Source organism: Nerophis ophidion, unplaced genomic scaffold (assembly GCF_033978795.1).
Source record: "Nerophis ophidion isolate RoL-2023_Sa unplaced genomic scaffold, RoL_Noph_v1.0 HiC_scaffold_32, whole genome shotgun sequence".
Classification (NCBI taxonomy): Eukaryota; Metazoa; Chordata; class Actinopteri; order Syngnathiformes; family Syngnathidae; genus Nerophis; species Nerophis ophidion.
In genome coordinates this window covers 1,271,565-1,285,146 of record NW_026906954.1, presented here as the reverse complement: position 1 = coordinate 1,285,146, position 13,582 = coordinate 1,271,565, and the positions used below count along the sequence as shown (strand labels likewise).

At 37.5% G+C, this 13,582-nt stretch overlaps 1 protein-coding gene across 1 annotated transcript in view; it reads left to right on the top strand.

Annotated features, from left to right (window-relative positions):
- The window catches only part of LOC133546569 (uncharacterized), a 56,001-nt gene that overhangs the window by 18,375 nt on the left and 24,044 nt on the right, over window positions 1-13,582 (top strand). The window contains exon 3 of the mRNA XM_061892335.1: window positions 4,160-5,430. Within this exon, the coding sequence (XP_061748319.1) occupies window positions 4,160-5,430 (1,271 nt within the window). The remainder of the gene's footprint in view (window positions 1-4,159; window positions 5,431-13,582) is intronic.

Sequence of the window (13,582 nt, the reverse complement as noted above, 5' to 3'; positions counted from 1 at the left end):
CGCCAGACCCCCATTGAATGTGCAGGAGTGTCTGCACATTTTACCGGCGATGACAGACATGGCACAGAGATGTATGGATAACCTGCAGATGCATTTGAAACGATAAAGTCAACTAAATCACAAAGGGGAGTTTTATTGATGTTGACTTATGTGCTAATCAGACATATTTGGTCGCGGCGTGACTGCCAGCTAATCGATGCTAACATGCTACGCTAATCAACGCTAACATGCTATTTACCGGCGGTGCTAAGACAGACATGGCACAGAGATGTATGGATAACCAGCAGATGCATTTGCAATGATAAAGTCAACGAAATCACAAAGGAGAGTTTTGTTGATGTTGACTGTCAGCTAATCGATGCTAACATGCTACGCTAATCAACGCTAACATGCTATTTACCAGGGGTGCTAAAGCAGACATGGCACAGAGATGTATGGATAACCTGCAGATGCATTTGCAACTATATTACGTTTCCTTCCACCCACATTTAATGCGAAAAAAACACTTACCAATCGACGGATTTAAGTTGCTCCAGTGTCAAAAGATGCGAAAGTCCTGAGCGTTTGGTCCGCACATTTTACCGGCGATGCTAACGCAGCTATTCGGCCATGCTATGACTATGAATAGCGTCAATAGCTATTCGCTCAATAGCTCCAGTTTCTTCTTCAATAGTTTCATACTCCAACCATCCGTTTCAATACATGCGTAATCTGTTGAATCGCTTGAGCCGCTGAAATCCGAGTCGGAATCTGAGCTAATGTCGCTATATCTTGCTGTGCTATTCCCATTGTTTGTTTACATTGGCAGCACTGTGTGAGGTCACAGGGAAATGGATAGTCGCATCGCAAATAGCGAAAATCAAGCACTTTAAAGCTTTTTTTAGGGATATTCCGAGACCGGTAAAATTTTGAAAAAAAACTTCCAAAAATACAACAAGCCACTGGGAACTGATTTTTATTGTTTTTAACCCTTTTGAAATTGTGATAATGTTCCCCTTTAAATCCTACCCCTTTTCTTTTACATAACAGTTGCTAAAACTTTTGTTCACTTCTAGTTTTCAATTTATTGACAATATACTCCATAAGTAATCACAATAAAAATAAATAAATAACTCTCAGTGAAGTAAGTTCCATTTCATATGGTGAGATGAGTAAGAACATCTAGAAAATGAATGGATGGATGAAATACATTCAGAATGTTCATTATCATGGTTCTTTTTCTTTCTACTTTGTAAACACTTTAGGTTTGAAGAGTTTCTTGAAGTGGATGATATTAGTACATTGTTTGATTGCTTTGCTTAATCCATTCCATCATTTAATTCCACATCCTGATATACTGAAGGTCTTAAGTGTTGTACGTGCATACAAATGTTTGAAATTACATTTTTCTCTAAGATTATTTTCCTCCTCTTTTTTTTGAAAATATTTTTTGTACATTCTTGGCTAGCAGGTTATAGTTTACTTTGTGTATAATTTTAGTTGTTTGCAAATTCACTATGTCGTGGAATTTCAGTTTTTTCGATTCAATGATTAAATTGTTTGAATGTTCTCTATATCCAACATGATGTATTGTTCTAACTGATCTTTTTTGTAACACAGTTAATGAATGAAGTGTACTTTTGCCGTTATTTCCCCATTTTTCTGCACAATAACTCAAATATGGTAACACTAGTGAGCAGTAGAGAATATGAAGTGATTTTTGGGCCAAAACATCCATCCATCCATCCATCCATCCATTTCCACTGCTTATTCCCTTTCGGGGTTGCGGGGGGTGCTGGCGCCTATCTCAGCTACAATCGGGCGGAAGGCGGGGTACACCCTGGACAAGTCGCCACCTCATGGCAGGGCCAACACAGATAGACAGACAACATTCACACACTAGGGACCATTTAGTGTTGCCAATCAACCTATCCCCAGGTGCATGTCTTTGGAGGTGGGAGGAAGCCGGAGTACCCGGAGGGAACCCACGCATTCACGGGGAGAACATGCAAACTCCACACAGAAAGATCCCGAGCCTGGATTTGAACCCAGGACTGCAGGACCTTCGTATTGTGAGGCAGACGCACTAACCCCTCTCCCACCGTGAAGCCGGGCCAGAACATGTTTTGCTTTTTTAGATGAGATTTCCAGTTCATTTTATCACCAATCATTATACCTACAAATTTGGTTTCATTTACTCTTTTAATTTCTATTTCGTCTATTTGTATTTGTGTTTGACACTTCTTTTCTACTGTTAACAAATAGCATTATTTTAGTTTTACCGAGATTCAATGATAGTCTGTTTTTGTCAAACCATCTTTTTAATTAAATTTCTTCTGTTATTATTTGTATTATCTTCTGTGTGTTGTCTCCTGAACAAAACACTGTTGTATCATCCGCAAATAATACTAACTTTCAATATTTTATAACTTTACAAATGTCATTTATATAAAGATTGAATAATTTTGGTCCTAGTATTGATCCCTGAGGTACACCACAGGATATATTTAGTGTTGCAGAAGTGTGTTCGCCTAGCTTCACGTATTGTTTCCTGTTGGTTAAATAACTTCTAATCCAGTTTAAAACCAGCCCTCTGGTGCCATATCGTTCTAGTTTTTTGATTAAAATATTGTAATTAATTGTGTGAAATGCTTTAGTTGGATCAATAAACACTGCTGCCGCATATTTTTTTTACTATCAATTGCATTGGTCATTTCTTCTGTCATTTCTATTACAGCCATCGAAGTTGAAATATTAGCTCTGTATCCATATTGGTTCTCATCTAATATTCTATGTTTGTTTGTAAAACTCTCTGATCTGTTATTGGACAGTTTTTCAATAATTTTAGAAAATTGTGGAAGTAAAGAAACAGGTCTATAATTTGTAAATTGGTGTTTGTCTCCATTCTGATAAATTGGTGCAATTTTAGCTATTTTCATTTTGTTTGGGAATTTACCTGTTTCAGATGATGGGTATTTTTACGCTGCTTTTGCAGTGTAGCGTGTAGTGTAGCTTGCTACAATTCTCTGAGGATAGCTTAGCTACATTTAATGGAGAGTAACTTGTAGCCTAGCTTACTACATTTTCCAGGTAGTTTGCCCATCACTGTCTATTTGGCCTGGATTAGATAGTACTTTATTTATTCCGTCAGGAGAGTTCCTTCAGGAAAATTACAATTTTCAGGACAATCCCATTCAAGATCAGACAAACATTACAGGGGGACAGAACATGATCGCTAACGGGTCTGCCGGCTTCCAGCGCCCCTTACAAAAAAGATGAGATACAGGTAAACAAGGGGGGGGGGGGAATGGGAGAAAAAAATAGAAGATTAAAATAAAATAAAATAAAAATTGGTCTTAGCCTGGGCCCTGGAGAGGGGGTGCAGACTGAGGCCAAGGGAAAAAACAACTCATAGCCATAGTACACATCCGTCTTCCATGTGTGTAAGAGGGAAACATCAAACATCAAAGACCACAGAGGACGTTAAAGACATTAAAGCAGCAGATACAAGCAGACACTTCTACATACAGCTATGAATAAAAAGTAAAATAAACATATACACTTTGGTGGCCTCTGCGGTGTTCCACGCCATCGTCCGCTGGGGTGGAGGGAGCATGGCCAGAGACAAGCAGACCCAACAAAGCAACCAAGACAGCCGACTCCACTCTCGGCCAGTGTCCAGTCCGCATGGATGAGCGAGGATACGTCCAAGGTGACTGAGGTGTCCGACACCTGCTCACCCAGCCAAGACACCGCGAAGCCTCTCCGTCCCAGCGCTCAGTGCTAGCTCCGCAGTCCTGTCCCCTCATCCGCATCTCCTCCAGTCCCTCCAAACAGACTCCGGTGTGGCAGAGACCCAGCAGCTGGTCTCCATGGCCAAAATGCTCCCGGGAGGCAGATCCAGAAATCCCCAAAAAAAGCACCACAGAAGTCACGAAAGTGCCACCCCTTGTCACACAGTCCCAAAGGGTCCCGGACCAAAAAGCAAAAAAAAATATAATAACACATGAAAACAAGAGGGAAACACAAAAGGATGACACAAGAGCACAGAGCTCCTGCCAACAGCAGCCAATTCAGCAGCGCCATCTTGGAAAAAAAAAAAAAAAAGCTCACATGTGAATAGTTTGAATACTGCAAACTTCAATACAGTAACACCTCATTTGTGTTTTATGTTCTGCAGACGTCCAGCAGGTGTCAGCAGAGAGTCAAGAAGAGATTCCCTCTAAGCAGCAGGAGTGGAGCTCCAGTGTGGGACAGAAGGAGCTACAGGCCCCCTCCCACATTAAAGAGGAAGAGGAGGAACTGTGGGAGCAGCTTCAAAGGTTGGTGAAGGATAATGATGAAGATGAAGCTCAGTCCTTACAGCTTCATCACAGTCAAAGTGAGGAGAACAGAGGGGCGGAGCTTGTAAGTCAACACATCACAGAAGCTGATGGAGAGCATTGTGAAGATAGAAAGTCAGAACCAGACAGCATCTTTGCTCCACTGTCAGACATGGACCACATGATGTCACAGTCTTCTGATCACAGTGACCACATTCAAGAACCTTTGGAGAGTAAAAATGACTCTAAAGGTGATACGAGACATCACACTAACAACAAACACTTGGACTGCTCTCAATGTGGGAAATCATTTAGACTGAAGACTGATTTTACAAGACACAAGAGAATACATACTGGAGAGAAACCTTTTACTTGCTCTGTTTGTAAAAAAAGTTTCTCCACAAAGCAACACATGACCACACACATGAGAACACACACTGGAGAGAAACCTTTTACTTGCTCTGTTTGTAAGAAGAGTTTCTCCATTAAGCCTGCCATGACCAGACACATGAGAACACACACTGGAGAGAAACCGTTTACTTGCTCTGTTTGTAAGAAGAGTTTCTCCAGAAAGTCTAACATGTCCTCACACATGAGAACACATACTGGAGAGAAACTTTTGTCTTGCTCTGTTTGTAAGAAGGGTTTCTCCACGAAGCAACATATGATCACACACATGAGAACACATACTGGAGAGAAACCTTTTACTTGCTCTGTTTGTAAGAAGTGTTTCTCCAGAAAGCCTGACATCTCCACACACATGAGAACACACACTGGAGAGAAACCTTTTACTTGCTCTGTTTGTAAGAAGAGTTTCTCCACAAAGTCTAACATGTCCTCACACATGAGAACACATACTGGAGAGAAACCTTTGACTTGCTCTGTTTGTAAGAAGACTTTCTCCACAAAGCCTAACATGTCCGCACACATGAGAACACATACTGGAGAGAAACCTTTTACTTGCCCTGTTTGTAAGAAGCATTTCTCCACAAATCTTGTCATGACCAGACACATGAGAACACACACTGGAGAGAAACCATTTAGTTGCACTGTGTGTGATAAGACGTTCTGGCATAAGTATCAGGTCAGTAAACACAAGTGTGTAACAGTCATGGAAGCTGCAGGGATTTAAAAACACTTAGTGATTGTGCTAAATGTACTTTAAAAACACAGCATGTTTAATATGAATGTATATTTGATGTTGTATGTAGTGCCTCTCATCTTCTACTGTTAAATTTAAAGGCCTACTGAAAGCCACTACTACCGACCACGCAGTCTGATAGTTTATATATCAATGATGAAACATTAACATTGCAACACATGCCAATATGGCCTTTTTAGTTAACTAAATTGCAATTTTAAAGGGGAACATTATCAGCAGACCTATGTAAGCATCAATATATATCTTGATGATGCAGAAAAAAAGACCATATGTTTTTTTAACCCATTTCGGAACTCTAAAAGGGTGAATTTGGCGATTTAAACGCCTTTCAATTGTTCGCTGTCGGAGCAATGACCTTTCACCTGTGACGTTACAACGGGAAGCAATCCGCCATTTTCTCCACCACATTACACACACAAGTCAAATCAGCTCTGTTATTTTCCGTTTTTTCTACTGTTTTCCGTGCCTTGGAGACATCATGCCTCGTCGGTGTGTTGTCGGAGGGTGTAACAACACTAACAGGGACGGATTAAAGTTGACTTACGTGGAGTGTGCATCGATTAGCATGGCGTGCTAATCGATGTTAACATGCTATTTAGGCTAGCTGTATGTACATATTGCATCGTTATGCCTCATTTGTAACTATATTTGCATCCAGCCTTTCCCTCCACCCACATTTAATGTCAAACAAACACATACCAATCGACGGATTCAAGTACACCAAAGGTCAAAAGATGCGAAAGTCCCTTGTTTGTTCTGCACATTTTACCGACGACAGCTATGCTACGACAGATGGCACAGAGATGTGTGGATATCTTGCGACACTCAAAGCAGATGTATTTCCAACGATAAAGTCTACGAAATCCCAAAGGTGAGTTTTGTTGATGTTCTGGACTTATGTGCTAATCAGACATATTTGGTCACGGCATGACTGCTAGCTAATCGATGCTAACATGCTATTTAGGCTAGCTGTATGTACATTTGTAGCTATATTTGCCTCCAGCCTTTCCCTCCACCCACATTTAATGCCAAACAAACACTTACCAATCGACGGATTTAAGTTGCTCCAGTGGTCAAAAGATGCAATCGTTGGTTAGAAGGCAATCGCCGAATAGCTTCAATAGCTATTCACTCAAAAGCTTCAGTTTCTTCTTCAATTTTGCTTTCGCTATCTGCCTCCACACTCCAACCATCCGTTTCAATACATGCGTAATCTGTTGAATCGCTTAAGCCGCTGAAATCCGAATCTGAATCTGAGCTAATGTCGCTATATCTTGCTGGTCTGTCCGCCATGTTTGATTGTATTGGCATCACTATGTGACGTCACAGGAAAATGGACGGTGGATTTACAGATAGCGAAAATCAGGCACTCTAAAGCCTTTTTTTGGGATATTCCATGATTGGTAAAATTTTGAAAAAAACTTTGAAAAATAAAATAAGCCACTGGGAACTGATTTTTGTTGGTTTTAACTCTTCTGAAATTGTGATAATGTTACCCTTTAATATGAATGTATATTTGATGATGTATGTAGTGCTTCTCATCTTCTACTGTTATGTTATCCTGGAGTTTTTAAGTTGTGTGCATGTATTGAATATCGTGTATGTAGCTACTAATTTATTTGATTTTCTCATTGTTAAAGAGAGGACATCTTTATTTTCACTTTGGGTTTTTTTTCACACATTTTCTTCCTATGTATTTTTATTGATGTTATTATCCAATTAAAAGTATGAATGAATAAAATATTTAACAAAATGTGGACTCTAGTAGATGAGCAGCATTGTTACATCATGGATGTTAACTACAGAAAAACATCAACAAAGAAGAAAAAGGCTGAAGTTAGCAACACATCACTGAACTTTAGAGCCATCGTGAGTGGAGATGCTTGTTTTTATTGCTGCATTTGTACTTATTTCACCTCACATCTTCACTTTCAACTCTAAAGTCTTCTTCAAATATATTGTTCTGGGCTTCTAAGATTGATGTTTATGATGTGTGTGTAGTCTGTGGAAAGGGTTGTTGTCCCTTGTGGATCCATTTGTTCACTTGAACGGATACATCATCACCATCATTATCAAAATACAGATTTAAGCACTGTATTAGAGTGCCTCTTGTAGTACTCCAACTCGCCACACTGAGAAGTGGGGGCGATCGTGAGCTAGCAGATGCATGTTGCTATCATGTTTTATCAGCGAGGAAGACAGCATTTGTGTTTACTTTTTTGTCAGATCCAAGTTGTATTGCTCTGCTGAATAAATGAATCACTATGGCTGCCAATATGGAGGATTATATATATATATATATATATATATATATATATATATATATATTTATATTTATATTTAAAGGCCTACTGAAATGAGATTTTCTTATCCAAACGATGTGTCATACTTGATCATTTTGCGATATTGCCATATTTTTGCTGAAAGGATTTAGTAGAGAACATCCACGATAAGCTTCGCAACTTTTGCTTGCTAAGAGAAAAGCCTTGCCACTACAGGAAGTCTCAGACGATGACGTCACATGTTGATGGCTCCTCACATCCTCACATTGATTTTAATGGGAGCCTCCAACAAAAACAGCTATTCAGACCGAGAAAACGAAAATTTCCCCATTAGTTTGAGCGAGGATGAAAGGTTCGTGTTTGAGGATATTGATAGCGACGGACAAGAAAAAAAAAAAAAGTTTAAAAAAAAAACGCGATTGCATTGGGACGGATTCAGATGTTTTTAAACACATTTACTTAGATAATTCTGGGAAATCCCTTATCTTTCTATTGTGTTGCTAGTGTTTTAGTGAGTTTAACAGTACCTGATAGTCAGATGTGTGTGTTCACGGGTGTGTTGACGCCAGTGTCTCAGGGAAGTCGACGGCTGCTTTATGGGCGGCACAAGCTGACCTAAGAAGAGACTTTTTACCACAATTTTCTCACCGAAACCTGCTGGTTGACATTGGGTCAGGATCCATGTTCGCTGTGATCCATAGTAAAGTTTCACCTCTGTGAATTTTAAACAAGGAATCACCGTGTGTTTGTGTGGCTAAAAGCTAAAGCTTCCCAACTCCATCTTTCTACTTTGACTTCTCCATTATCAATTGAACAAATTGCAAAAGATTCAACAACACAGTTCTCCAAAATACTGTGTAATTATGCCGTTAAAGCGGACGACTTTTAGCTGTGTGTGTGTGTGTGTGTGTGTGTGTGTGTGTGTGCAGCGCTCATATTTCCTAACAGCCTGTGACGTCAAGCGTACACGTCATCATTACGCGACGTTTTCAAGAAAAAACACCCGGGAAATTTAAATTGCAATTTAGTAAACTAAAGCGGCCGTATTGGCATGTGTTGCAATGTTTATATTTCATCATTGATATATAAACTACCAGACTGCGTGGTGGCTAGTAGTGGCTTTCAGTAGGTCTTTAGGTCGGGGTCTGATCATGACTAGTCATAAATATCGACACCAACATTGCCCCCTTGTGGTGGAAAATTATAACAGTCATAACTTCCTTCCACATGCTCCAATCTTCCTGATTTGTTTTATGGTGGGTGAAGATCATCGTCATTCTACATCCTGTACGCAAATTCAAAATGACATTTTTCATACTCAGCACATTTTCTAACAAAATCTTGTTAATATGCTCAATAAGGTTTTATTCAAATGTAATACAAGTAATACGTAAGACTTTATTTGCACACTTAAAGAGATAAGTTTCCAGGTAAAAAAGATTGTTTATCAATTTATTTTCCATGAATTAATTTAGATCCAGAACACACATTGTTATATATCTTATTATAATGATTATTATAATTGAATGTAAGTTTGTGTAAAATATTTTCACACAACAAAGTGTGAATACATGTTGTAAAGTGTGGGGTTGAGTTATAATTGATATAATACAATTAGGTATGGCAAATGCATTTTGTTTACTTGCCAACTATTCAAATTATATTTAATATACATATTTATATAATATCATGTAATATGAATTCAACACTTCTTATGTTAACATATGAGTTTATTTGCTAACCAGTTCTACTTCTGAGTATTTATTTTATTTTCTTATTGAACAATTAAACACACATAAACAATGTTTAGACACATTAAGGTACTTTCAATACAATATGAGTGTCAGGCCTTGACGTGGATTGAGTGTGCTCCTTCGACGCAGCGGGATTACAGGACGAGCCAGGCGTGAATTCGGGTACATGTTTTTATTTAAACACTCTAATTAAAAATAATCAAACTAAGGGCGCTCACAAAGAGGAAGAAACTTGGCTAAACAGTACAAACGTGAAACAAAAACACCTGCTCAAGGGCATGAAAGAAAATTTAACTATAAACATAAACAGCACAATGGCAAGACTAAAGACATGAAACAAAAGAGTGCACTGTGGCATAAATATATAAACTTACTCGGCATGGAACTGTGGACAGGGCGTAAAGGTTTGGACAGCATGGGTAGGGTGCGTGTGAGTGTGAAGATCCCAGGACGAAGACAAGAAAAAGAGTGACTTAAATAGCTGTGACTATTAGTGAAAACAGGTGTGAGGCTGAGAACAGGGATGTGACAGGTGAAAACTAATGAGGTTGGCATGGAAACAAACAAAACCAGGAAGTGCAAAACGTGACTGATTGTCCAAAATCAAAAACATAACATGACAAAACAAAACATGATCCATAGGTGTGACAATGAGTCAATGTTTTTTCAATATTTTACTCAGCAATATAAAAAAAACATCACATTAAATCCAATCCTCTTACAAACAAAACCCGTTAAAGAAAGTAAAAGTAAATATGAGAGACCCTTCGAATAAGATTAAAATAAAATATATATAAATAAATGATAAACATAAATCATTTCAGTAAATATAATAAGGTCTTTTTTTATTTTTTACAATCTTCCTAGATTGAATTAATAAATTCAAATCATTAGCACAATGTTAGAATTTGGATTTCACTTCAAGAAAGACACTTTTGTTTATGAGAGCAAATGTTTCACACTTTTTAAAAATGGATATAAATTCACGACACGATCGATCCGCGCATGCGTGAAGAGTACGTCACTTCCTGGACTTACAATTGGTTTTATGTCAGAGTTCGTGTGAAATCACGTTCTGTGATGTTTGAATGTTTTATTAATGTTTTGTAGGAAAATAGATTATCTAGGAGTAAAAAGGAACAACAATAAAAACACGTGGTATCAGGCAGTAATATCGCTACAATTTCTAGCACTTTCACTCTTGTCATTGCAATGAATGTCGCACGGGGGTGCCACTGAACCCCAACATTAAAGCTTTGTTTGATATACTTTGAATTTATTTTTGAAAAACAAGACACTCTTTTATGTCACATTGTTGTTCAAATACATATTACCGGTTATAAAAGCATGGTAACAGTGACAGCAGGCAATATCTTATATAGAGCTACCTCTTCGTCCCCTCGGCTGTGACGTCATTCCCAGCTTCCGGTGTAAACGGAAGGCAGCAGAAAATCGTTAGAAGGCAGAACCTTTCTTTCCAAAGCAGAAAGTATCTCCAGGCTTACGTATGCAGCTATTTACTAATACTGGTTGACTTTATTTGGAAAAACACAATTCATTATATTAATAAATCAGTTCTAATGAACAATTACAATCAGGGTGGTCTAAACTTTCTTGACTTCACTACACTAAACAACACCTTTAAAATTAATTGGATAAGACACTACCTGAAAGACCCTACCTCAATTTGGAACTTTATTTCTCATCATGTATTCTCTAACCTTGGAGGCCTAACATTTTTGCTATTGTGTAATTCTAACATTGACAGGATTCCTGTTGCACTCTCAAACTTCCACAAACAAGCCCTTCTAGCATGCTCTCTTATATACAAGCACCATTTTTCACCTACCAAATATATCATCTGGAACAATAAAGACATATGTTACAAAAGGAAATCTCTTTTCCTCAACAATTGGTTTAACAATAACATTATTTTAGTGAGTCAGCTTTTCAATAAGGAAGGTCAACTTTTTAATTACCAAGAATTTCTCAACCATTTTAAGATACCTGTGACTCCCAAACAATTTTCCATTGTATTTGATGCCATTCCAACACCTGTTATTATGTTGTACATTCCAACACCTGTTATTATGTTGTACATTCCAACACCTGTTATTATGTTGTACATTCCAACAGATGTTATTATGTTGTACATTCCAACAGGTGTCATTATGTTGTACATTCCAACACCTGTTATTATGTTGTACATTCCAACACCTGTTATTATGTTGTACATTACAACACCTGTTATTATGTTGTACATTCCAACAGGTGTCATTATGTTGTACATTCAAACACCTGTTATTATGTTGTACATTCCAACAGGTGTTATTATGTTGTACATTCCAACAGGTGTTATTATGTTGTACATTCCAACACCTGTTATTATGTTGTACATTCCAACAGGTGTTATTATATTGTACATTCCAACAGGTGTTATTATGTTGTACATTCCAACAGGTGTTATTATGTTGTACATTCCAACAGGTGTTATTATGTTGTACATTCCAACAGGTGTTATTATGTTGTACATTCCAACACCTGTTATTATGTTGTACATTCCAACACCTGTTATTATGTTGTACATTCCAACAGGTGTTATTATGTTGTACATTCCAACACCTGTTATTATGTTGTACATTCCAACAGGTGTTATTATGTTGTACATTCCAACAGGTGTTATTATGTTGTACATTCCAACAGGTGTTATTATGTTGTACATTCCAACAGGTGTTATTATGTTGTACATTCCAACACCTGTTATTATGTTGTACATTCCAACAGGTGTTATTATGTTGTACATTCCAACAGGTGTTATTATGTTGTACATTCCAACAGGTGTTATTATGTTGTACATTCCAACAGGTGTTATTATGTTGTACATTCCAACACCTCTTATTATGTTGTACATTCCAACAGGTGTTATTATGTTGTACATTCCAACAGGTGTTATTATGTTGTACATTCCAACAGGTGTTATTATGTTGTACATTCCAACAGGTGTTATTATGTTGTACATTCCAACAGGTGTTATTACTTTGTACATTCCAACAGGTGTTATTATGTTGTACATTCCAACAGGTGTTATTATGTTGTACATTCCAACAGGTGTTATTATGTTGTACATTCCAACAGGTGTTATTATGTTGTACATTCCAACAGGTGTTATTATGTTGTACATTCCAACAGGTGTTATTATGTTGTACATTCCAACAGGTGTTATTATGTTGTAGATTCCAACAGGTGTTATTATGTTGTACATTCCAACAGGTGTTATTATGTTGTAGATTCCAACAGGTGTTATTATGTTGTACATTCCAACAGGTATTATTATGTTGTACAAGGCTTATACACCTCCTCTTTCTGCTGTAAAAATTGTGAATGATCCACTTGACACTCCTGTGGGGAAACTTTGCTTTGATAAAAAAAAAAGAAAAATCCTCAGCTTATTCCGAAATGATTGTGTGTCTGTCTCCTATGTCATTTCCCTCTGGAATAATGTTGTAAATGACATCTGTTGGGTCAAAACGTGGTCCCTTCCTAACAGGTATTTACTTCCCAACAAAGTCAAAGAGATATCATTTAAAATCATTCCTGGTTATTACCCTGTAAAGACTGTGATGGTTAGATACAAGAAGGACATTGATGTTATGTAACATGCACCCAGAGACTGTTAACCACTTGTTTTATACTTGTGAAAACACTCCATCACTATGGCAGGCATCTGTCGCTTCATCCTGGACAATATTTATGACAAATTTGTGCTTTGCTTTAAAGATGTGATTTTTGGTTTTACACTTTATGAACAAAAATTTGAAAAGGAATTCTACCTTTGCAACCTCATTATTTTATTGGCTAAGTTTTATATTCATAAATGTAAGTTTCTTAATACCCGACCTATCTTTTGTGCCTTTAAAAAAGATTTTGAACTTTACATTAAAACACTCTCTACCTCTAACAACAAAAAAGCTGTGAAAACGATGATGCTGTGTTCCAAATTTAAGTTATTTAATGAATCTGAATGAACCTATGGCTTTGCACTTTGTTTATTATATATATATTTGTTTGTATTCTATTTTTGTT